At 40.1% G+C, this 27,730-nt stretch overlaps 1 protein-coding gene across 2 annotated transcripts in view; it reads right to left on the bottom strand.

Annotated features, from left to right (window-relative positions):
• Positions 1 to 27,730, bottom strand: part of ARHGAP24 (Rho GTPase activating protein 24) — a 221,006-nt gene that overhangs the window by 159,395 nt on the left and 33,881 nt on the right. For both annotated transcript variants that reach the window (XM_026847433.1, XM_026847434.1), the window contains exon 2: positions 23,077 to 23,276. In XM_026847433.1, coding sequence (XP_026703234.1) covers positions 23,077 to 23,256 — 180 coding nt within the window. In that variant the 5' untranslated portion in view covers positions 23,257 to 23,276. The remainder of the gene's footprint in view (positions 1 to 23,076; positions 23,277 to 27,730) is intronic.

Below are 27,730 nucleotides of genomic sequence, written 5' to 3'. Positions count from 1 at the left end.
AATCTCACACCTCCACTGCTTCACACGTTCCTGAGCACCTTTTTCCGCCATTTTTGCTTCATCTCATTCCCAGTCCCATCAATTTTCCAGCAAAACAAACTATAATAAAGTTCTCTGCAAAAGCTGTTTTACTTGTCCAAGAACCAGACCATCCAAAGTTCAGTTCCTGGTGCTACCTGTAGCACAGTATTTTGGTTTGAAATTATTATTATTTTCTGCTCATTTCTTCTTTGCTGTTTAACAGCTGCAACACACCAATGAATGACAAACATTAGACATGGAACAGGCTTTGTCTCATTCCTTATAATTAGACAGATATATGCATAACCAAATATTCACCATATATTAATGTTAAGCATATTCACAACTCAGGAAGCAGATATTCTATATATGTAGAGCAACACAGTATCCAAAATACTATCAAATAAAATACTATTACAGTATTTTAGCTTTATATCCAACAGAAGATGTGAACCAACCCCTTATGATGAGAATGTAACTCATAATACCCACCCCCAAAGAAACTTTCCTTTACTAAGAAACACAGCATTCAAGAGCAACATCTTAAGCATGAAAAGCTAACTACAAGATGAACTCTGTTTAAGTAATAAGGCTCAAGCTCCATAACATTTCCTGAAGATTAATGACCAGCTGAAGGACTTGATAACCAGAAGCAAAGACAAATTAATTCCCTTGGAAACACTGCATGAGGCCAAGCTCATTATCCATAGAGGAACCGAAGAATAAAAAGGAGACCAAGTTCTATTCACTGCCTGTCCTTAGGCCTCAGACTCCAAAACACTGTCACCATTTTTGATAACGTGCATTTCATTAAGAAAAATATAAAAAGCAAATTCAAGTGTCTGAAAGACTCTCCTCCAAATGCAAGCCATCACCGAGTCTCAAGTTTTTCTGTCTGCTACAGCCAACATGTCAGGCAACTCAGCAGACTGAATGTTTTCTAATTCAGTTCAGATCCTTTCTAAAATAAATAATTTCCATGTGGTCATGTGCCTTCACATGAAGAATTTTTTTTTTCATCATTAATGTCTTATTGATATATTTTAATTATCCACTGCAGCATCAGGCCTGAAATAAAGCAGCAAACTGTAGTTTCAGGCATTGAACTCATTCCTAAAAGCAGCCTGATTTTTCATAAAGTCAGTGTATCCAACTGAGCACTAAAAACTTACCAATTATGCCTCCACAAGTTTATCTCAAGTTTTATTTGCACATTAAGGTAAGTAATTTTAAGGAAGCAAAAGGCAATCTGACTCTCCATCTAAATGCACAGGCTGAGTCTTTCACAAGTCAGTATAAATGTAGTAAGAAATGAGTTACAGCTGGTGAGAAAAAAGTATCAGCTTCTGGTGTGCAGTAGAAATGGAAGCAGAATCAAAAACGCTTTATAAAACACAGCAGTTGCCTCCTGAAATTTATCTGGCAACACCAGTGGTCACCCCTCAGTCTGCAGACCATGAGCAATGGCTGAAAACCACAGTCTTAACATCAGGCTACTTCACCAAAATTTATCTGACCTCCTGGACAACTGCCTCCCCGCAGGGCAGCCGCTCACACAGAACTTTCTCCTCGCTTTTAAGACTTTTCTCCCATTGCCACTATGTTATCTGCAGCATCCCACCCTGAGCCTCATCAACACAATCAAGGCCACTCCTTCTACTTCTGCAAGCTCTACTTTATACTGCAAATGGGAGCTGTCACCCCTGCTCACTCACATTATGCGTTTTAATGACACAGGACAAGGGAGACACTTCTGAAAAAACACACAGGAGTTGGTAAAAAAACCTGTGGTTTATGGTTTGACAGAATGATTCTGTAGAACTCAACAGGGGATGATACATTCCTTACAGAAATAGTTGGAGGTCATCAAGTATTAGGATTTTAGAAGAACCTCCAGTATAAACCAAGAGTGAAATTGCTGTTCCATCCTTTTCATTTTAAGTGATACACATTATTTCTATAAAGGTTATAAAGGATTTTAAGGCGGGAATAAACAATAAATCTGAAAGTTAAGCTCTTTTGTTCCTCCTTTTAAGCAGAAACCAGCTCTCTGTTTCACAATCCAATAAAATAGTGCAGTAGGAGTATTTATCTACACAAAAAGAGTGAACAGTCTTGTGATGCTAAGTGTAATGCAATATCGTTTAAAAATCTCTCACAGTAATCTTAAAAACCTATCCAAAAATCCTGTAGTGAGAAAAAAACCCAATATATTCACCTCTTAACAGTGTCTGACTGTAAAATTGCTTCCTGAAAAAGAGGTAGACATTATCATCCTACAAGCGTGTATAAACAAATGGAACCATGTGGTTTATTTTGCAATAGTATCAAATTGTAATTTGATACAATGGTATCAAAATGTAATCAAAATACCATTTTGATACCATTCTATGCAAGAAAGCATAGCAGTCCTTTACATCTGGTGTTTACATTAAATAATTAACAAATAATAAGACTCACCAGCAGAAAGTACTCACACAGAAAGCAACAAAATGACACTTAAGATATTAAGTATATAAAGTATTTTTTAGATATTAAGTATTAAGATATTAAGTATATAAAGTATTTTTTACAAGATTTTTATTTCAATACAACTCAAGAAAACAAGCAGCAGGTGGGTTCCTGCTCCAAACATCTTACCATCCCACATCTTTTACTTTAGGACCACATGAAAGGCATCTTTGCATAATGCTCATTTTTCTCTGTACTTCCCTAGCTGGGAATAACTACAGGAACAACACTCAGTCTCTAATATTAAACAGTGCTAATATCTATAAAAGCATGCACATGAGAAGAGGCCCGTTTTCATTTATGACCTAAACTAGGACTAGAAGAATGCATATTTCCAGAGTTGACTGGATAAATCTGGCAAAGAAAGGGAATTGGCACTACTCCATCACATACATGAGATTTTTCCTTGACCATTCAGCTTATGCGACACTAGGAAAGTCAGTCACCCACCCACCAATAAACTTAGCAGGCAAAACCAGAGCAGATGGCTGGAGCTGCCTGGGCCTCCCTGATGCTAAATCACCATTAATCCCAGTATTATCATGCAATTCCTACAGATCTCATCTCTTAAGAAAACACTTAATGTAATTGCCCATATGCAAACACTTGCTACACATACTATTACACTGTGTCACCAGCTCTGCACAAGTCACGGACAGTGTGCAAGGTCCAGTGCACTTTACCATTACACTCCGTAGTAATAATGTACTTCCAGTCTCATAGGAAGTTATAAAAAGTCCCTCTTTTTACTTCTCCACAGATGAATGTACATGGGCCTTCTCCATTTTTGCAAGACAGGGCAGCTATTATCTCTTGTAAAAAATTAGAAATTACATTACAGTAAGCTTTCATTTCAGTTTACCCCACACAAGGCTTATGGTTCCCTCCCGCAGGTAAGTGACATCAGCAATGCAAAGAAACTCATCATACAAAATAATTGTCTAGTGAAGAGCCACAAAATTTCAAAACCAGATTTAAAGAATCCTGCCAGATTCAACTTACTGTTAATTTAGAGATAATACAAAAGCCATTTTACTCGCCTTTAAAACAGTTACAACTCTTCTCCTAGGTGACTGGCACCAAAGTGCCACCACCAGCAGACACAATTCAGCCTTCAGATGCCACACACTGTGGAAGAAGGTATTATCCCAAAGCACCAGCCCCCGTACTCTAATTCCCTAGCTCTGGCATGCTTTCACCAACCCATTATGAACACACCAAAGGCAACATCAAGATGTCCATGCAATTCAAACAAGCACATCCAAGCTCTAAACAGTCAGACCTGTGTGTTCTTAAAGCTTAAAAAGGCTGTTTCTACCATTGTGTTCCTGGATAATAAGAGCCAGGCGGCAGCGAACAATTGACATTTTCATGGAGTATTTATGACACGCTGCCCCCCGTCTCTTCATCCACAGGGAGCTCAACTCTCTTTGTCCCTTACCAAATCTACTCCATGGGTTTAAAAGAACATTTTCCTTTCAACAACCTAACTTGGTAGTTTCAATAAGTTCTTTCGGGGGAACACAAAAACTCATTCCTCTGCTCATTTTCACAGGATTGTTTGGATTGCTTGTGCATGCAAGTGCTGAATGCATGAAACTTGTCATCCCTTCTCTATTTTCCATTAAAAGGCAGGCCTTGGTCAGACAACAATATCAACAAATGTAATTCCTAGAACTCACTATAAAATTCTGCAGAAAAAAAATAAATGGGATATTTGTCCATCTTGTCGATAACAGAGCTTATCATTTGCAACTGCTCCTGAAACTACAATCCTAACCTACGCTAAAAGTCAGTGCCTTGACTATTGTAACACTGGTGACTTAATTTACTTCATTTTTTTTGTATGTATGCAGCTAACAGTTTTTAAAAGTTCTTACCTTAATTGAGATAGTTTCAGCATGCCACTTCAGGTCCCTGACAGACTCCGGAGTTTTATGTTAGACAAAAATCTGTCACACTCAGTGAACAAAAACATGCATCCTATTGTCAACTTAATCCACAGAAGACACTAAATTAATGCTCATCAATTCCATCTGATTCTTATTCAATATGCTACAAGCCCCACCCCCCCAACATGAGGTCTATATCATTTCAAAATATTAACTGCAATTGAATCTTCTTTTCAAATCCTATTAAAATGTATTATTTCTACCTGCTTTCACTCACATTTTGCAATATTTTTAAGTTTTAAAGTGTCTTAAATTATCCATACACTACAACTAACTATGGATAATTGAAAATATCTGAAAACCACAAACCTAGCCTTTTGCTTTTGGGATACTACATTTCTTCCCACAGAAGATTGCACAAGCCTTCATATATTTTGCAAGCCACATAATCGGTAACACTTTCTGAAATTACAGTTCAGAAACTCTCTCTGTTCATTCATATACCTGCCACGCTAGGCAAGGCAAGCGATCATTTAAGGATGAACAGTTGTCCAGATCTACACCCTTAGCTTCCTATCCTTCTCTTCCCCAAGACCCCAGCCTCATATTTGGTCTTTCCAAACATTCCCAATACCCTCGCACTCCAAGATTTTTTTTGGCACTTCTTCCTTCCACTCCACTTAACCAACACAATGGTGGGGAGAACGTGAAAGGGCATTACCTAGAGTAACACTACTTCAAAACACAACTGCACACTGAGCATGCTTCGTATCAGAGTGCAAGATGCAAAATGGGACTTGTCACCACAGATAAATGCCAAAAGCATTCACATTTTTACCACTCAAGACAGATACAGGCATACACAGAGCACAACTCTCCTCACCCAAAGCATTCATTTTTCCAGTCATGACCAAGCTAGTCCAGAAGGATGGATGCACACCTGAGTAACAACTAATTACTTCAAAGAGAGATGGAGAAATGCTCAGGCCTAAACACTAGTCACAACAGACTTCTTGAGCAAATCAAGGTCAGGGCAAAACCTGTACCGCCAGCAGTTAGGAGTAGTATAGCCCACAGTATGCTTTTAAGTTGCCCTAGGTGACACAGATGCTGCCCAAGAACCCAATCATTAAAAGAAGTTGTGCAACAGCTGCATTGCATTACCTGCCCAACCTAGGGAAGGAGATTGCTAGCACACAGCTGAAGCAAGTTAACTGTCTAAATAATTATCCCTGACAAGGCAAGTAACAACACCTGACATTCCTGATTCATAGCTAAGTGTTGTCTTCTACACCCAAAACTACTTCTGGTTACTAGCAGTCTCCTGCCCCTTGGCTGGTATGCAGAAAGAGCTGCAGTGATCTATTTTGACATTCCCCCCCATTTTTACTTGTGTCTCCACATCACTTCTATCAAACTCACACCCATCCTTTGACTGTGTTTTTCAGAAAAGTGTTTGTAGAAATTTAAAAAAAAGCTTGCCATAATCAACACTCTGCCTGACACACACTGCTTCTCAGGAACTCACTTCAACCACTATAGAATCTGATTTTTCATCCCTCCAGCTGTAACTACTACTGCCCAGAGCAATAATAAAAAAAAATTGAAGTTTTTTCAGATCTTACTCCATTTTCATCCCAATGAAAACTTGCCCAGGCACCCATTTCAGTGAGACCTTTTAAATTTAGGAGCCCCACAGAAGTGCTGCCCTCTTAGAAGGTAACATTGAGGACTATTCCAAACCATTTTTGCCAGTCAGGAGTCTAGAATAATCATTATTGTGTATCAGTATTAGCAACGTTAGTGGGTTTTACTGATTTGGAGTTTTGCGTTTTGTTGTTGGTTGGGATTTTTTTTTTTTAATTAAGTAGAAAGCCAGGATATAAGGCATTTCTCAGTAACAGCACTTTAACTATTACAGCCTAAATAGCCCTAAACTGAAAAGATAGCAAAAGAAAAAAGTCACCATCACCACCACACACGCAAAAATTAGCTGTTTCAGCAGATATGGAGTAAGATATATAGATGTGGAAAATTTGTGTAATAAAGTTTAAGTAAATTAGAGTCATTAAAATGATAGAACATCTGTTGTGTCTCAGAAAGAAGTAAATTTAGCTGCTGAATTTAACTGCTAAACTGCTACAATATTCATAAGCCCCCAAGCGACACCTCCACTCAAACACACAAAGCTACCAGGTCACTGCAATAGCAAAGTTGCTTTTTTGCCTTCAGGTTCATACCGCTGTCAACATCTGCATTTTTTTTTTGTATTGTGCACAGACAGTGCTTTTCATAGTACTTATCAAGTGCTATTGTCAGTCAAACTGGATACAAAACTTGAAAATATTTCCTACTTCTACCTGAAAACAGAGACATTTCTGAGCTAGTAAGGCACCTGGCAAATGGAACGTAGTCTCTGCTTGTTAACTTAATGGTGATGTTAGCCCCCGCTACACCAGTCCGACTTTTTAACTAGATACGCAATACTGTAACAGTCATTAAGGGGTATGAGGCTCGAGCAGAAGCCTAAAGTAAAGATGGGACACCCAAAAGAAAACAAACCTTGCAATAACAGAAAATCAGTGCTAACTTAATGACCTACTTTTAAAATCCACTCAACATTGACAGCTAGACTGTGCACATTTTTCACCCCAGACAAGAACAAGTGTGAGATGCATACACACGGTCTGCATGTGTGTACCTATCCAAAACTCTCACTGCTTAGTCATGCCCTTTGCTTTTATGCAAACCAGCAAGGCCAACACCCAAAGCATCACTCTGATCTGCTTGGTTCCCAGAGCCTCTGTTCTAAAATTATTTCTAATCCAGGCTCTACAGGTAAAACAGAAATTTTTGATTCCTTAGAACACATAGAAAAACATTGTATTCACTTGGAAAGTGACATGAACTAGGAGCTTCAAAACATCATGCAGGAGCACTTACACTTATTATAAGAAGTCAAAAGACTCAAAGACTCATTTCCAACACTTCCATTAAAAAACTATCTTCAGCATTTCCCTTTCATACAGTCTTTAACATGTTAGCTCTTCTCTTAGAGAAGCACAGCTTTTTTTCATCCTCCCCCTTTCAACTTCACCAGAGCCCAAATTCAGCCAGACCCCACCACAGCCTGAGCTAAGCAACCCTTCTTGAAACCTTCCTTCCCCTTCTCCACATACAGCTGTGAAGAGGGCAGGAGGTAATGGCATTCCCTGCTCCTGGTGACACTGCTACTATTTAAGAGATCTGGATCAGCAATGGCCATAAGAAAAATGTCTGCGAACTTTCCAAAATTTCACACAAATAATCATATCCCTTACGAAATCTCCTCCTGAAGTGATTTAGATAGAACAAACCCTACCTTACTGCAGCATCACCTTTTGGGTCAAGTGAGAAGGCTGCCTCCCAGGACTTGCAAAGATTCCTTTCTCTCCCCTCCCAATCCTGAGCATTGCATCTCCCAAAGCAGATGATCACAGTTTTCCTCCCCAGAGGTGCTCTCTACCACCTCACTCCTGCTGGACACACCAGTGGCCAATTTATCAGTTTGTGTAAACAGTTAATAGAGAAATCTGTCATTCAGCCTTCTTGCTGACACACACATTAACGAAATCCACAATGTGCAGCAATTCTTTTCTGGATAGTATCTATTATTCACAACAACCCTACGTGAAAAGGCTTTATATTCTTTCTGAATGTTTGCAACGCTCTGGGGACCTGCTGGAAATGGTTCACAGGATAATGATGCTGGGGGGGTGCCTTTGGCTGGTTTCATTCTTTGGCAGCCACATTTGCCCCATTGCTGGCATTATCACCGATTTGAGAGAAGCATATGTACTGTTCTAACATCTCAGAAATGCCTTGGCATTTTACTGTCTGGTTTGTTTAACCAAACAATTAACCAGTAAATTAATTCTATTGTCAAACCTTAATTTAAAACTGTCTACACACGGAGACTTGAGAGTATTCTGTAAAAAACCCCTTTGTCCCTGTATCATCCACAGTGCATACCTTCATGAACTCTGTGAGCTGCCTAAGGTTTTAAAAACAATAGTGGTTGAAGTTTTATGAGAAAGCACTACAAGCCAAATGCTGAATCTAATGCCATTTGCAGATGCACACTGTCTCATGAGCTGAGCCAAACAGAACAATGTAAGCAAATAATTATCCTCTGAAAAAAACTGAATGTGAAAAATGGTGTTTAACAGATTAATGAAAGTCTCACCAGCTCTTTAGGCCTGGAAGTTCATCTCTTCCTCCCCACACCTGCTGTGAAACCCTGGTCCTGTTCTCTTGCCGCTCATTTAACATGCTCTTCCCTCCATCTCAGGTTGCATTCTTTGAGCATACACAACACAGCTAAGTTCTCATACAAGCCCTCTGACCACTTCACCCTTCCTGCCAAGGTCAAATCCTTACATTTGCATCCAAACTCCCACAGCACCACATTCAAGAACCTCATCTGAGAAAGACCTCACAGCTCTGCATGCACGTATTTAACCTCTCAAACTCCCCCTGCTTGCATCCTCTCCACACTGCCAGCTCAAATTACACTCTGCAACCTGCAAACGTCAGCTGAACTAGTTCACCTTTGAGCTGCTAGATCCACAAAGCACTTTTTCACTGGGATCCCAGTAATGGGCAGCATCTATCCCCTCTTGTTTTTCCACCAGAACTCCCATTCCAGCAGCAAAGAGATGGTGGGACAGGGATGATGGAAATCTATCCTCCATGCCCTGCCCTGCAGACAGTCTCAGTCCTGATACATGGATGCTGTTACTGGAAGCCAAGTGCAAACAGTACTTAAGGGCCCTTTCATCCTTGCCCGTCTCCTCCTACTTCCCCAGCTCTGCTCCTCTCCCAAAGCACAGTGCAATGGGACAGGAAAGGAGAAGGAGGACACTGTGGACATTTGCAATATAAATTAAAACCGAAGTAAAGAATGGACTCTTTCTGGCAGACTCCATCCCAGTCAAATACAAAAGCTTGCTCTTCTCTTCAATGGTAATACTTTCTTTTGGACAACAGGGTAAGTTGAAAGCTTATGAAGGAAAACCTGCTTCAGGACACAAGCCTTTCAAAGTAAGAGAAGAGTGTCTGTAAAGCATCCTACAGTTCTAGGGTCCTGCAGCATACTGGAGACATACAGCTGTTGATCACTGCACTGCAACTTTAATGGACGGACTAGATGATCTTCAAGGTCTTTTCCAACCTAGACGATTCTGTGATTCTGGATGCAAATCATATGGCTTCCCTTACAGAGAATACCACAACTGAATTATCACGCACTGCTTTTAAGAGCTATACTAAATTCTAATACTTAAACATACTCAGGAAGGGAAGTATATAAGAAATATTGGAATGGGGTTTTCTTGTAAATACAGTGAATATGCATCACTCGACTAATGAAACCCTTTTAACTTCTGAAACCTGGTGTCTTTTAATAGCAGTAATACTACTCCTGGTTTTGTAACAGAAACCCCATGTTACCCAGAAATATGCAGAAGCAGCAAACTGAGCAGGACCCCCAGCAACAGCAAAGACATTGGGCAACACATCTGTAGTACAGACTCCATACACAACACTGCTTTAGTTAGGACAAAATTGCTTCAATGATTCAAAGAACAACAGATCACATATCGGGAATGCTCCTGAGAATATTATATTGGTATTTTCAGCAGGACACAAATTAACAGTGAGAAGTCCCAATGCTGTCCTTTTTTGGGATACTGAAAAACCAGCAACTATTTCACCTAGCAGACCTTTCTTCTGCTTAAACATTTCATTGGAAATACTACTGTACTTATGAGTTATCATATTAAAAGTGCAATACAGCTGTGTTGCGAATGCAAGCCAAGAATAGGGATCTTGGTTTATTTGTGTTTTCTTCATGTCATCTTAATAGCTTGATTAGCTCTACTCAGTGTTCAATACTCTCAGATTTAGACATTAGATCAGCCTTCTATGCATTCAGAGCAGATGTGTTTTCCTCAGTTAATTGGACACTTCTTTCCAGTGTAGCAAAGGGACACCAAAATAATCACTGTGGTTACTAGACTACCTACTATACTAAGCAGGTTAAAACAAATGTCATCATGCACATGTTTGGTTTCAAAATTGGATGTAATCTGTTTCTTGCAATCACAAGCACGTCCACAGGCCTTGTAAGAAACACTGTCTAAAATCAAGGTTCCTAACCATTGGTCCTAAAATCCTGATTTGACACTTGGGTAAAGGCTGGGTTTTCATACCCCAAAGACACAAGTGCCTTGGAAAATGTAAAAGCTCCTCCTTGCCAGGGACAAGCAAGAAGGACTAGGCCTTCTCTTTCCAGTGAAGACTGCTCCATAGCTTGCAAGAACCAGAATGTTAAGAGCATTAATATTTGTCAGACTTGGTCTTTTTACTGTAATAAGTGGTTTATTAGAACTTGGAGACTATTTTACAGCAAAAAAGCTCCCCATTTCCTCTCTAACATCTCCTCAGCATAAGATATGTGAATCCTTGTCTGCAACTGGCTGAGAACAGCTTGATTACTCATAAAATACTAGATTTTACCTTCACCCTGGTATGAGCCAGAGGGTAGCAACTTATTTTATGCGTTTCTTCTTATCGTCACATTATAAAATACCAAGTTATTTTTCTCTGTACCCTCCACCTCAGCTCAGATTAACCTATTCAAAAATGAGGCACATGGCCAGAAAAATCAAAAGCTAAAAACTCCAGTTCATCAAAAAGTTTAACAAGGCTCTGTATGTTTTATCCTTCAGCTGTGACTTGTACTTTTTTTTCCCAGATAGTGTTGGTTATATAAATTACATAATACAAATACAGGAAGAAAATTAGAACACACCTGGAATAACAATCAAACTCAGGAAGCAAAAGGAAAAATATCTTCTGTTAATCCGAAGTTAGTTAAATGCAACATATATGTATTACGGCCTAGACTGTGAATGAAATCTAAGAATGAACTTCTTCCAGACTAATCTCTGAATTCTCAATACTAAAGAACATACCTTCAGGAGCCCACTACTCCACATATCTTGCTAAGCCTCATCTCTAGGTATCTTTTCACTCCTGGCAAGATACTTGGGGACAGAGAGTTTTGATACTGTATGGAATGTAACATACCTTCATTTAAAGGAAATCAACAGGTTTGATGCTCATGAGACTGGTTACAGCACAGCAAACTTCATGCTGCTACATAACCTTTTCTTTCCTGACACCATTGTACATCTCATCCAAGCTCTATCCATGGGCCAATCTCTCTGCTCTTAAACATTTACGTAAGGAACTATGAAAGCAGATTGATCTCAGTCTGCCTTTTCAGAGACATGCTAACATGAGTTGTAACTAATACCAATCATGCTAGCATTTCTCATGAGGTGTTTTCTCAAAAAGTTCCTCCAGGCAATCTTCCCCCCGTTGAAAATGATTATTTCTGTAACACACAAAAGTTGGTTTATATAGCACATCATCTGTCTCTCAGAAAACTAGATCAGTATGTTAGATCTAAGACCATGCAGATGAAGAAGTAATATCACAGTCAACAAAAGATACCAAGAAAAGCTGTGAAGCTCATTCCCAGATATTCCATGGTTAGTGATTCTGTATTAGAAACAAAAAAGTTTCATTATAAAGCATACTGAGCAACAACATTTGCAGAAAAAAAGTATCAAGGGAAACACAACATAAATAATTTGGCAAATATACTTTTGGCTTGCAAAAGCTAAAAAGAGTTTCAGACGTTGCTGGTACACAGTGGGATAGGTATCACTTCTAAGCCCAGGGAGGAATATGGCACCTTAACACTAGACAGTATGTGTCAAATATTAACTTTAATAAGAATGACAGGCCAAAGTTTTTAACAATATCCTTTCTCTCCTCAAATACTAAACCTCTTCTTCAGATGTGGAACATTATTTATTGTTCTTCCAGTGAGGAAAACGCAGGAAGAGGAAAGAAACTGCAATTGTGTCTCATTCTCACTGGGCTCCAAAACATCTAAATACTTCCATATTTTTTTCAAGCTGTTCTTTTTTTGGGGGGGGTGTGTGCGCATCCTGCTAGAGAGTTCATGCTTTTTAAAATGCATTTCTAAGGTACTAAAGCTCTGATTAAACAGGCAAACAAAGGAGTTGGATCTCACTGAAGACCAAGTGGGCAGCCTGAGGGGTGGCTTCTATAGTCTCACAGCATATGGACAGAAACACAGTAATTACTAATAGATATAGGACCATGGCATGCAGGCTTTTCATCACTCCCCATCCTTCATAAGTCTAGCACTACTTCGAAGCTGAAATAGTGATCCCTCCAAAGTAAAGGAGACCTGTGATTCTGCCTTTTTTTATGAGAAGAAAGAAAAACTAAAGTTTGACGCAACAGACATTATGGAAACATGGAAAAGGGGCAGGCAAGTAGTCCTAAAACAGAGCTGAAGCCTATGGATTAGGTGAGGAAGGTCTATGCTGCTGTGCCATCATACAAGAAGATTCTTGTGAGATCCCGACTGTATTCTGGCAAATGCACATGTAGTGGCTTACCAAAGCATCAGCTCATTACTTAAATCACAGCCTTGTGTCTGTTTTCTATCATCTGCATGACACGATCATTGGTTCATGCCAACAGGCTTCCAAAACACATGCCTGTGTCAATGGAAGTCCTTAATACTCTTCAACTGCTTGTGGTCATTATTCAAGAGCTAAGAGCATTTGCTTTTCCTTGGAGATGCTACAACTACTCACTCAGAGCATGAGCTCTTTATGGGTGGCTGCATAGGCCATAATGGATTTTATTCTGCAGCCCAAGCAGTAACAGAGAAAGCTTTTGTTAGCTCAACTTTTACGCTGCAAGCCTGCTGAAAAGGATGTCCTTCCAGTATTAAAAGTTAATTTAGCTGCTTCTGTTACCAATCTATCCTTGGCCTCTGTTCTGAGGCTGCCAACACAAATACCACCTGTGATGGCCATTCTCATAAACTTGTTCTGTACAATAAACTTGTTCTGTACAACAGGATTTGAAATGTCTGGCTCTGCTTGTCAGGGAACACATAGCAACCCAAAGGCACTTAAAACCAAGACACCAAGGGTTGCTTTGGTTTTGTCCACAATGTCTGTGTTACATAGCATGTCTTCACTGTTTCACTGTGTTTGAACTCCACAGGATTCGGGTCCATTTTCATGTGATGAGCCTAAGCTCACAGAGAAGGGAATTTACATAGTCCAGCTGAATGAAGCTGAAATTGGACTTATGGACTTGTATAAATGCTGCTAAAAATTATTACTAAAACTGCTCCTCAGTTACTACAGAAACATTAAGTCCTTTAGAAATATGCAAGGAAGTAAGCAAGGACACCTAGGATTTCTTTAAATAGGGACATTAACTATACACAAGATAATGCAGCACCAACTTAACTTTTCCACATCTCAAGCATTCTCTTAATAGCACACACTCAGAAGCTACCTGCAGCAACTCCAGCTTATGAGTTGATCAAATGTCACTGAATTTGATCAGTCAGGCTCCAAACCACAACATCCATATCTATTAATTATCTCAAGTGCTTTCCCTTAGACAAGACAAACTTATATAGCTCTACTGCCCAAATTAATGGAGTGCAAAAAAAAAAAATTACTTTTATAATGGTTAGGGATCCACATAGACTCGAAAGAAAAAGCATTAAATTTACTTTAAAATTAATTTGGAGATTGATTATCATAGAATTTCACCTTATACCTTCACACATGTTGTGTAGCAGTACTCAGGTTAGTTGCTTTACTGGTACAACAGGTATTAAGCAAGGAAAGCTAGAGAGAAACATCTAGAGCAGACCATTGCTGTCTGACTGAATATGACAAAAAGCACTGCACTGCATTGGAGCTGATAATATAAAACCACTGGCATGATCAGGAATTTAGATCAGCAATCTTTCAGACAAGGTAGTAGTAAGACAATCAATGATAACCACCACAACATAACATCAAGTATATTTTTGAACCAGCAGCAGACTGACACTACCCTTACTCCGCTCCATACAGCTTCATTAACCTGTTAAAGATACATTCATTAGCATCCTCCAGAAACACACTTTTCATCTGACAGGCAACAGAGAAAAGCAGAAAGAGAGTATCTCCCCTCTCCTCCCTGCCCCAAACCCTGTCAACTGGCATGAGTCAGAAATGGAGAGGAAAGGAACAAGGGAAAGATGGCACAAGCATAAAAAGAAATACAAGACTCAAGACAGTTACAGACTAGGCAGCCCCACCACATTGGAGAAACAGTTGTACCATGCAGTGGCTTCTTACATCTGGAAGTATTGCTTAACCATGAAATGCAGTGAAGCATACTACGGGTTCACCTTTAAAGTTAGCAAGCTGTTACAAACAGGCTACTTCCCTGGTCCCCCACAAAGCAAAAGGTGGGGACAGTTTTCTGAACATTTGGACTAAGCAGATGCATTGGCCACCAAGAACCAAAATAAAGCTGTTGGCTAGTTTACATCTTATTAGAGCGCCCATCTTGTCCAATCTAACAGCAGCTGTTGGCTGAGTCTAATTATACACACAGTTTATACAACACACAGTAGCATACTGGAGAGCTTGAGCTCTGAATGCACACACGGGTCAACAGTGTGAGAATTTCCAATCAATGCACGAGGCATTTTTGCTTTGTTCTATTATAATATTTATGAAAACTCATTTCCCACTTCAGCTTGATTAAATATACAGAAGCCTGGAAACATGTATTTATTGTTTCCGAACAGCTTTGGAAGAGGACCTGGGGCAGTACTGCCTGCCACCTGAACACGCAGACTCCAGTGGGATCATCTTTTCTTTACGATCCTGACTTTCCAAGTTCGGTTATAACAACAAAAAGTCCCAGTGGAATACACAACTCCAAACACTGAAATGTTCACATTTCCCACCTACAAAACTATCTCACCTTGGTGAATTTTGTACTTCAGTCACTGGACCAGTTTCCTGAAGCCTAAAAGGAGGTAGATTTTCACAGCCTCTAAGCACGTTGGGTTTTTTCATTTTGAGGCAGGTGGGTGTCAAAATACATCAAAGAGACTGATTGTGGAGAATACTTATAAGCTTGTAGTTTTAGTTTAAAATGAAGATCTACTCAGGCAGGTAGTGGAACTGCTGGGGGCATAGGGAGCAGGAAGGTAAACCTTTATCTGTTATTTTCCAAGTCATCAACTGGGATGGAGACACTGAACCATGGCAGTGATCAACCACCATACAGCTGGCCCTTTATGAATGCCATAGACACTCGGAGAGGAGGAGGGCTGTTATTTCACCAGCCAATGTATTTGGTGGCAAAGGAAAACCCAGGGGAAGTTGGGGGCAGAGCTGGATCTGAACAGAGAACAGCAGCAATGCAAGAAAGGACAAAGACTGCACCTGAGAGGTGCGTTGAGGGAGAATGAAAACTACAAGCCCTCAGGAATGAAGTAAGCACAAATTTTAAAAAACTGGTACAACAGCAGGACAGTAGTTTATAGATGTTATCAACAGTCACAGACAATGACACAACCGCTACATGCAAAGCTAAGAGAGACACTGAATACTCCTTGCACTGCACAAACCTAAAATCTATCTTCATGGCAGAACTTAATTTCCAACAGCATAAGCTGGGGCAAATCACTACACAGTAACTGCCTGATTTTGGCACAGTACCCACAACTTTCCAGTGTTCAGTGACACTCCTGTAATTAACATGGCAGTTAACGCTGAAGGAGAAGCCCTCTTTCTTCCTGTGAAAATTTTTAAGACTTCTACTGAGCCAAGCTCAAGGCCTCCAAAGTTATTCAAAGGAACAAAACAAAGAACAATTACAGAAAATTCAAGTTCATATTTTTGATCTGAAGTGGAAAGGGGGATTAAAGTTGGAATTTGATCACCTCCAAGTTGAACACCTTAGTGACTGACCTTGTGAGTATTTCTCTCAGTTTGAGAACAGAAATCCAGTCCTGCAAATTTGAGAAACCTTTCCCAAGCAACGGAATAACGGCATTAGAAACACCATGGTTTCAAATAAACTTAGCCTTATCACACTAGTCACTTTTGTACAAAATTACTATGGGTATCTACTGACCAAAGTGTATCACACCTTTAATAGCACTGACATCAGTAAATACATCCCTCTGAATAAGCTGCTGAAACACACAGCAGTAAGTGACTTAAAAATTTACAAAGGCACGGAGGTATTAAAAACAGCAGAACTTTCTAGTCATGTAAAAGCTAAAACCTATCCTTCAGTAACCATTCTTGTATTCCAGAAATTTCACTGCTTGAGTTGCAAAAGCCTGATCATATACTTGAAGACCCATTCCCTGAAAACCGATAAAAAAGGGTCAAAGCAGTTTCGGGGCTTTCACTTCAGTTTCTGCACTGAACAGCTACCACTCTAGCAGTTCACTACATGAGAAATACCAGATTTAAGATTGCTTTGCCTTTTGCCATGCCAGATTGTATCTGTTTCTGTCTCACGTAGGAAAAAAGCATGATATTCTGCTTTTTTCACATCAGAAGGATACAGCTCTTCTTGGTTCATCTGGAACTCCATCAGTGATAAGAGTTAAGTTAATTTTCAGTTTAAAAGTTGAGAGTCCTTATGTCCAGTGGATGGAAATCAAGAATGATCAGAAAGGAAAAAATGCACTTGTAAATAGAAAGGTATGTTACACAGAGGCTTCTCTTCCTTCAACTAAGTGCTTCAAGAAACAGGAAATATCATTGCACCAGGAACACATGGCTAATGCAAAATCTGTTTCTAGTTTACACGACGCAGGCAAAACTGCAACAACAGTACCTTACTTTAGTGAACTTATGCAAAGTCAAAAGCCATGAAGGGAGATAAATGAAAGGAGAGGTCACACTCCAGACTGCGAAACGACAATGGGATAGCAACAACAACCAGACCACAACTGTGCCAAGCTCAGTGAAAGCCAACTGCTCTGCTGCAATCCGCAGTGCAAGTTTACCCAACAACAAGCACTCCACAAGCAGAAATTATGAGAAGGGGTGTACAGTCAGTCACAAGGAGGCTCCATTTAGAGATCTGAAAAATGGGACCACTATTTCTTGTCTACTTTTAAGACAAAGCTCAGCAAGACCAGCTGGAAACCTTTTATCAGGACCGCTCCAGAGCATATTACTAATATTTCAGGAAGTCATTGGCAGCTGACTGCCTTTGCAGAATACCATTTGACTTCTTTAAAAACTTCATCTTAGGGGTGTTGGACATCCTTTCATTCCACTGCATTCACATGAATTGTTTAAGGTATGGTTTTTGATGGACATTTTGTGGAGGCTTTTCCTTTGTTCAGTTTTAAAGTTCTGTATTTACTATCCTCAAAAAAACTGTATCCAACAGCCAATAACGGAAAGGCTTGCTGGTAAATCCTTTCATTAATAGTAAACATTATTTTTGATCTAGAGAAAATCTTATATACATCCAGCATATTGAGTTTCCAGGGAAATTCCTGAGAAACAGGATTTTTTCTATCACACCCACCCCACTTCCCCTTTGTGACACCTGCATAACTGTGACTAATTTCTCCCTTACAGTTTGCAATAGATTTAAGGTAACTCAGTATTTCAAAGCACTGCTCCTACACAGATGAGGGTTCACCCAGTAGTACATGTTCATCCCAAGACCATTTCTCAGACTTCTAGAAAGGGTTTTGCCCAGAAATTAAACAAAAATTTAAAAAAAAAAATCGTCAGTGGTCTGGACACTCCTTGCTATTTTCACATCAAGTCCCTGAATTTGCTCCATGAAAGGTACAGATTTAAGCAAGGCTCACGAAGCCAAGTGTGCAGAGACTTGGGGCTTCACATCCTCCACTATGCAAGACCAAGGGAGTTGCTCTTACAAGTCAAAGCAGTATCTGTAAGAAGCTATTTCGCTTGTTATGCTGCTCTTCAGTATTTACACAAAAGCTAGTTTCTGTGGCTTCCCAAAGACAAGGACCGGAGTGAATACAGAATCCCAGAATCATCTCTGTTGGAAAAGACCTTGAAGCTCCTCCAGTCCAACCATGAACCTCACCTTGACTGTTTCCAACTCCACCAGGTCCCTCAGCGCTGGGTCAACCCGACTCTTCAACCCCTCCAGGGATGGGGACTCCCCCCCTGCCCTGGGCAGCCCATTCCAATGCCCAACAACTCCTGTAAAAAAATGCTTCTTAATAGCCAGTCTAAACCTTCCCTGGTGCAACTTGAGACCATTCCCTCTTGTCCTATCGCTTATTACTTGGTTGCTCTGATGTCCCTTACTAAAAATTCTATAGGCAACGAAGATAGATATTTCTTGTGATGCAGTTCTAAAGTGCAGGTACAATTAGGTTTTTTTCTTTCCACCCAGAAACGTTATCCATTCCCTTTTAACTTAGGAAAAAGCACGATGCTCAATCTTCAATCATATTCAGTACTAATACTGAAAATTTTCTCCTACAGACAGGCTAGGTTAGAAATTATTATGCTAATTGCATAATTTCAATTTAACACATTCATTAGAAGCTATATTTCAATTTAAATATGCAACTGACATTTTTCATATTTCCTATTAATGCCATTGAATGGATTTTCCTGTCAATGTAATTTTTGCATGAATTAAATAGGAAGTGTGCATTTTGCCAGAAAGCAATCCTTCAAAACATATTCTGATTGCATATCAAAGACAATCTTTCCCTTTCAGACTAACAGTGACCTGTACTTAAGACTCCAGCTGCCTCTTACTCTGTTTCAATCAAAGACTGATTAAAATTCCCACATTTAAGATTTACACCTCAGCATTCAATCTGCTGACCCTTCCCAGGGCTCGTCTTCGATCCCGTGAGCCACTAAACACTGTTTAGCATTACTTACGCCAAACAGTTAAGAGCTTAACAAGATCTAGAGGATAAAAACTGCACACCAAAGTGTTCAGGATGGGACACAAACTGAAATAGGAGACCATTGTCTGCTTTCAGGCATATACCAATAAAGTATTTCTTGAAGGCTAGTTCACAGTTCTTTAAGATCTCTCTACTGTACACACCTCAAATTCAAGTCCATAACCAAGTGGAATGACAGTTATATTAAATAGGTGCCTAAGCCTAAAACACTGTTTTGACTAGATGTTCTTGCCCATTTTTGTTCATTTACAACCTCGTATCAACAACCCATAAATACATGTTACCTAGCTTTGCTCCCACAAACACACTTCCTAGGTAACACCACAAGAGTATGACGGCAAAGCTGCAACAAGGAGATGATGCCTGGAAGCTCCCTCCTTTTGCTCACAAAACCACAGAAAAAGTACCCTGTCTCACTAAGAAGCACTGACTTCCTCCTCCCATCTTCAATTAAGACCATAACAACCCAGACACAGCTAGGAGAAGTTAACCACAGGCAGAGAAGGCGGCAAGAAATACATTTTCATGGGCTGCATTTAAACAGCTGTACTGTGAAAGGGAGAATGCTAATTGCTGGTTTCTTCCAGCTGCCCACATTTCAAGCTTGGATAGCTGACCTTCAGATCTAGAATAATACTAACTTTCCAGAGCACAACAAGCTGTCAGGAGTAATGTTACTTACCAAGACACTAGAAAGAATTAACAAGGCAAAATCCAGTATCTCTTCCAATAAGTAAAAATTACAAAGAATTATCAGAAATCTGATTTTATTTCTTCACAGGCTTGCTCATTTATTTGTTAGGTGTTTTTTTGTCTTCTGGAATTAACTAGATTATTGCTATCCATACCCATATCTTCAGTAAACAGAAATGCCATCTTTGCCAGATACAGAGACATTTTGAGAATATGAGAGCAAAAGATAGCTGCTATTCTTACCAATAAAACTTTGCAAGGGAAAGATTCTTGCGTCTGATGATGATAAAGAATCAACGACTATTCGCTGACCTTGATTATAAGATTAACAGCCATGTACTGCTTTTTCTTCTGTTGTTCTTCAATAGCTCTGTGTGCCTCTGGGCATCTGACACAGGTTGGCAGAGACATTTTCCCCATGCTGATAGTTAACGACTTAAAATTAATAGTCTGACTTGGAGGAGATGGACACAGTGACTAAAATGTACATGGTAGCTACCTACATTACTAGCAGGAAATGAGCATGCTTAAGGAATACTAAAGCATTTACTGATTGTTTAGACACAAAATGTTACTTGCTTTCCTTACTCTCATTATACACAGTCACTTGTAGAATAAAAAGCTAGCAGATAATATTCTTATGAAATTCAGTTCCATTCACATCTATATCACTTTAAAACACACAAATGTCATGGAGTAATTTCTCATAGACTGGACAGAACCCAAGCCCAAGTGTTAAGCAGACTGGTACTCAGAATACCTGTTGAATTCGCACCAGAAACTGGATTCTGCTCTTCTCTCATTCACATCAGGGTTATGAACAAACTCATTGGCTTGGCTTGTCCTCTCCTGCTACAGTTCTTCCACCTTCTATAAACATATATACACACAAGGTGTGCTATTAGAGCATTACTCCATCACCCACCACTCTAACTCCTTCCAAACACAACCAAACACTAAAATAAAAACTACAATCCTATTCGGGAAAAAAACCCCTAATCAACTCTTTTCCATTGCATTACTGTCTAAAAAAGTATTGTACAGTTGTACATTTTGCAGACTATTCAATCCAGTAGTGAAGAAACACATATTTATCCTAAATACAGATCCAATACTACATGGCTAATATAATAATGTAACAAAATACTGCTCGTCATTTCCTAACGATATCTCTGTGCACTGAAAATTCATGGTATCCGTAGAGTTCTTTGCTTTAGCTCTCTGCAGGAAAAACAGGGCTCTCAGAAGGTCATAGTGATTTTCTTGTCAAAGTTAATGCAGCAAACCCTTCAATGTAGTTAAACGGGAAACAAACATTTCTGTACATGGCACTGAACCTGAAACGTATTTCAGGAACTGACACTTGTATAGGTCGTTTCAGAAACATTTCAAAGCTGCACCAAGATGAGATATTGACTGATCCTAATTTGGACAGGCCCATTCATTTTCCTAACCTATTGGCATATTTTAAGTTACCCTTCTGTAGGCACTTCTCCCCACACACTTTGTATCTCTACTGTCTTTATGAACTTACTTGAGACTTAAAGTGGAAATCTCAAACAAACAGTTGATTAAGTAGTTATTTAATAGTTATTAAATATTTAATCAACTGCTAAATAAACTAAAGGCATCAGAAGATCAGAATCACCACCTCCCATTTGACAAAAGTGAAGCAGCAAAGTCAGCAGCATCTTCTGAAGTCATCCCACAGGTCAGGCAGATGGGCAAGATGATAATTTGGTCTCCATAGTGCTGTGCAAAGCTCCATGCAATACAGCATTGTGTCACATCTCAAAAAGCAGTGAAGTCCTTGCATGCAAACATACTGGGAGACATCAAGTGATAGGAAGCAGTGTTGTATTCTGGAAACCCAGGCTCTGACCCACAGACATTTTTATTTTGATGGCTGCTTTTTACACTCTCAATTAGCAAAATATATAAAGTGAAAGATACATTTGATTTCCCATAAATTATTAGCTATTTCACATTTAAGCAGTCATACTAAAATACAATTTGTAAATATGCAGCATGTTATTTAATTAACCTATACTATCCGGGAAAATTAAGGGCAAACAGCTACCAAGGCTGTGAAATTGGTACTTGGAAATCAACTCATACTAGAACCTTCTTTGGGAACGATTACCTCAAGACCTCAACACATACGCCATAATACAAGCTGTAAAGCTTGACAAAGTGTCACGACCTATTCCATACAGGAAGCTGGATCAGATGTACTTTACATCACTGAGAACTCCCTATGAAATTCTACATAAAGGTACACCATCAAAAGTTTAGTGGCCATAGAGTATGAATGCATTTATATTTTAGTATCTTCACAGAGGTAATTCTCAGATGCCAGAGCTTTTTCTGAAGTCACAGGCATCTAGAAAATAATTAATACATAGGATCATCATACTCCTGTAGGTGCTAGCACAAGGTCTTATCACAGAGGCTCAAGCCTGCTCTGACCTGAGAGGCAGCATTATTTACTCTACTCTTATAGCACTCTAGAGACAGGAGGCCCTAAAGCATGCTGGTGAAAAGGCTAAATAAATAGGAAAACAGGTGAGCATTAAGGAGCAATAAATCACCAAAACAGAACGAGGCAGCACACAGCAGTCTGTTCCACATTACAGATGGCAATGCACTCAGGCTATAGTCCACGGTATTTCCTATTTGGGAAGACACAAAGCAGGGACACTCCACATCTGAAGGAGCAGAACAATAAGTGGTACCTTTTCAAATACAGCCTATTCATCTGCCTCAATCAAGTATATGTGACTGAATTTTGCTACTTGAACTTCATGTACACTTCACTCCCTTTAAAATGCTGCAATAAGAAAACCAGACCTGGGAGTTTTAGAAATAAGCCTGACAGAGAAACCACACTAACTGCAAAGGCCTGACTCGGTTTTGTGTTCACTTTAATTAAAATCCCAAGTTGTACTGAGTCAGTGACAGAGATGGAGAGGTTTGGTTCTTTAAACACCAGACAATTCTGCTTGAATTAACTACTCCTCCCTCACCACCCACCCATGTCCTCCTTTTGCTTACCAAGGGCTTGGTTTCATCTTCATCTTTGAAATAGTAAAGCTGGTCACCCTTGAGAACAAACCAACGTGTGTGCCAGGTCTTGACGAAACCTCCTTGCTTCCGCAGCCACCCACACTTAATGGCACTGTGCCTCCCTTGGCTCGGCAGGGGAGTCTCTGCAGAGCCATTGTGCTCTTCCATACTGGGACTGGACAGCTCTCCTGTCGAGAAAACAAGAGCAAAAAGTAAAATAATTAGATTATCATCCAGGAAGTAACTTGCTCCTTTCAGAACAGCTGGAAAAAAAACACGCCCCGACTCCAAAGGTATTCTAGAAAAGCATTTGCCACCCGCCTGCTTATTCTTATACCAGCATCCCATCAACAGAGAATATTACTTGCCTACAAAAAACAATTAATAATGATCAGCTCAGTTGCTAAAAAGAAGGCAAGAGACAAAAGATTGGTTCAAGTACAGCGTAAGATATTTTAACCAGCCCTGAGGAAGACATCAGATGTTTCTTGAGGTGAGTTGTGCTGGACTGCAGGCAGTAACAAGGAATGAACTTACAGTACATCTTCAGGCTAAGGAAAGCAGTATGTTCCTCACTAGCAGACCTCTCCATTTAATACTCCCTGACAGGCTTGGGACTTTCGAGGAATATTAAAGAACCCTCTGCTTCTTTGGGGCTTAATTTACCCTACCAGACAAGCAGGCGCTTTTTTGTTTGTTTGTTTGTTTTACTAAAGTGCATTTAATAGAATGGTGACAGTAAATACAAGAATAGTTGCCTATCCCCTCATACAAGCAATCCCCTGACTAAAGTGGGTGTGTGTCCTGCCACAGATACTACAGACACCTTGCAAATCACAGAATCTTGGCACATCAACTCAAGGCACCAGAAGCGTGTCAAAACCAGAGCTGAAGTGTGGAATTAAACTTAAGAATGTTTCACATGGCTTTTTGGCCTTGTTTAAACTATATTTTTTAACCATCTCTGGACAGTCACAAGTCTTGATGGATATTGTACATACAATCATGCATTCCTGTGCTTAAACCTTCATGATCAAAAGGCTCTTCCTGTTCCCCTTTTAAGTCTAGAGGTCAACAAACTCAGGATTTTGAGGTGCAAGTTCTGACATTTTCAGTTGAAATACAAATCAAACCGAGACCTACATGCACAAATAGTGTATACTTAAACAGAACAAGATCTGACTATAACCACAAACATAACCATGGGCAAAATTAACAGTGACATTTTGCTGCATCCAAGTGCTTGAAGAACATGTTTCTTTTCTTTCTGGACTACCACTGGCAGACTTTCTGTCCTAGTCAGGAACTTGCACGGCTGTTAGGGTCTGGGGAAGCTAGCTTCACAGGTAACGTATGTATTGTTTCTAAACATCAAAGTGGGAAAAAAATAAAATACGCTAGACTATGCAGGCAGGAAACACCTCTAAGAGTATCTAGACCAAAGCCTCCTGTTCTGACGTTGGCAAAGTAGATCAGCGAGTCCAAGCCTGGCACTTCTGCTCCAGTCCTCTACACAGCAATAACACCATTACTGAACACAGCAAGAGACATCAGCACTGCAAAGGTACACACTCAGTTATAAAGCAGATTAGAAATGGAGATACATGTTCATTTGATAGACAAGGCCATCCCTCTGACAATTAATACAAGTACTTTGTCTGGACAGTGTTACATCATTGTAAAATAAATTGCAATATAATCAAGCAAGAAGAAATGAATAGCTGAATAGATTCCAGTCAGGAGTGGTTTTCAAACCATTTTTCCTTTGGCTCCTTTCTTCCTACCGTTCACACTTACCCCCCTTTGGAACAACTTCTCCAGCTGCCATCTCTGCTGTTCATTTACACCTCTTGTTTTTAATACCCACAGTCTCTTGTCCTTGCTTTGGGCTGGACCCTGGAATACGACCTCCGTCATTAAAACTAACTGCCCTGTGCCACTGAGGTTAACGGGCCTCAATGCGAGCACAGAGGTTTCATTGCAAAGTACAAATTGCAGGATAAAGACTTAAAAACACTTCGTATTATTCTCAGAAAAATGAAAATATTTATCCTGCCTTTATAGGGTTCACTTAAGAGTCACTCAGAACACTTGTACTGTTACATTTACTCAAAGCGTCCCTGCAAAACCTACAAACATGCCTGCTCTGCTGAGAGCCAGACAAAGAATTTTTTTTTTTGTGCCTGGGGTTACAATGACATCCTAATAAGAATAAAACAGCTGATAAACCCTCAGACTAAGCTGACAGAGGGTTTCTGTGAGGGTTACATACCATCCGTGTACATGTTCTGAAAACTGCAGCTCTGGGGCTGAAGAATATATTAGAAGTTGCAGTGAGTTTCTGAACTGAATATTGCCTCCTTCCAAACTGGAGCTACAAATGGAGATTCAACTACCACTAGAAAAATTAATTGCTTGCTTTGTCAGTGCCCTGTTCATAAACATCTGCTCACACTTCAAGGTGGTGAGGGCTCTTGTAGTATATTTTATTTACTTTGCCCTGTAATAATTATCTATGAATGCAACAAAGCAAGAGCCAAGCAGCCCCTGAAATGCCTACAGCTTTATTCCCTGGATGCCCAAGTTCTCTCACTTGTTATCTTATCTCTTTAGAAGGAGGAAGTGAAGTGAAATGATTTTCAATAAGCAATGATCAGATATTCTCCAAGAAGTGACTTCAACCATACAGTACTGGCTTCATTAAACTGGATTGTACACTACCTCTTCTTACTGACATGTGCGGTGAAATATTGTCAGGAATGAGAACAGACTTATTGGCTATATGAGATCATTCTGGAAGGAAAGGGATGCCATTCGAGGGACCTTGACAGGCTGGAGAGGTGGGCCTGTGCAAACCTCAAAATTTAACAAGGCTAAGTGCAAGGTCCTGAACATGGGTCAGGACAATTCCCAAGCACAAACACAGGCTGTGGGATGAGTGGATAGAGAGCAGCCCTGAGGGGAAGGACTTGGGGGTGTTGGTGGATGGAAAACTGACTGTGAGCTAGCAATGTGCGCTCGCAGCACAGAAAGCCAATCATGTGCTGGGCTGCATCCAGAGCAGTGTGACCAGCAAGTGTGGCCCCTCCGCTCCTGTGAGACCCACCTGCAGTGCTGTGTCCAGCTCTGGGGGCACCAACATCAGAAGGACATGGACTTGCTCAAGCAGGGCCAGAGGATGCCACAAAGATGCTTGGGGGGCTGGAGCAGCTCCCCTGTGAGGACAGGCTGAGGGACTTGGGGGTATCCAGCTGGAGAAGGCTCCGGGGAGACCTTAGAGCAGCCTCCCAGCACTTCAAGGGGCCACAGGAAAGGGGGGAGGAAATCTTGATCAGGGGATGTAGGGATAGGATGAGGGGTAACAGTTTTAAACTGACAGAAGGCAGATTTAGATTAGATATCAGGAAGAAATCCTTCCCTGTGAGGGTGGTGAGACACTGGCACAGGTTGCTCAGAGAAGCTGTGGCAAACCCTTCCAGGGAGGGGGCAAAGGCCAGGTTGGACCGGGCTTTGGGTAACCCTGGGCTAGTGGAAGGTGTCCTTGCCTGTGGCAGGGGGGTTGGAACTAGGTGATCTTTAAGATCCCTTCCAACCCAAACCATTCTATGTTTCTCTCTAAAAGGAAAATGCACCCAACTCATAATTGCCTGATTACTGCATACAGCAGAAATCTCTTAGATGCTGCTGGGGCAAAGCAGCTGCAAAGAAACAGCCCTCCATCTCACATCCTTAAGAAAGTGAATTAGCAAGTATTTTAAGGAAAGCATCGCAAACAGAAGTTAACTATTGCAACTGAAAAAAGTAAGTAACAAAATCATTATCCATAGGCTACATCTTGCTCCTTGCTGCACAAGAGCAGAGAATCATGGCTTTCAGCTTCAGCTAGCCTAATCAGTTTCTCTCTGCTGCCTGGGCCAGCTTCAAGGCAGGAACAAAGGGTTTAAATACAGTAATTAAGTGTATCATTCCAGTGTTAAGGACACCAGGTCCCTATTACACTTGGACCACGAGCAAGAATCTAAATACCAAAGTCAAAAGCAATTAACTACTTGGATGAAAGGCTATTTTTAATTTCATTACACAAAGTCACATTTCACTGGAGTTGATACCAGTGTACAAACTAAGCACTCGGATTTTAGCTAGCCAGAGAAAAATATTAATTGATCTACATCTCTTTGTCTAGTAAAATTTATATCTTAAACTATTTCTGCAATACTAAAAGAAATGCAGCGTAGGAGAGATGACATTCTATTGCTCCCAAGTCCTCACAGACAAGCAGATGATCTCCTTTAAAACAGTAGTATATCCTTGGACACTTTCTGTACAAAACAGTTGTATTTCATTTATTATTTCATTATATTAATCAGTTAAAAATCAGCCACCTAATTTATTTTTGTTAAAAGGACTTTTATTTAGTCATGACATTAAGTTTATTTGTTGTTTTCCATCCCTCCTTCCCCCTCAGAACCTGCCTACTACAAACCAGACTTGGAATCAGAAATTCCAGCAGCTGGCTCACTTTGACTAGTTGTTTTTACAGCTGTTTCAACACCAAGATCATTAAAATAAATTGCAGAAATATCAGGGTGCTGGCACTGATGCAGAGAACAGCAAGGTGCAAACAGTATTTAAATAACACATG

This window comes from Athene cunicularia, assembly GCF_003259725.1.
Source record: "Athene cunicularia isolate RWA chromosome 4 unlocalized genomic scaffold, athCun1 chr4_part2, whole genome shotgun sequence".
In the NCBI taxonomy this organism is placed as follows: Eukaryota; Metazoa; Chordata; class Aves; order Strigiformes; family Strigidae; genus Athene; species Athene cunicularia.
Note: the sequence above shows the minus strand (reverse complement) of the source record. Positions and strands in the feature narration are given on the sequence as shown.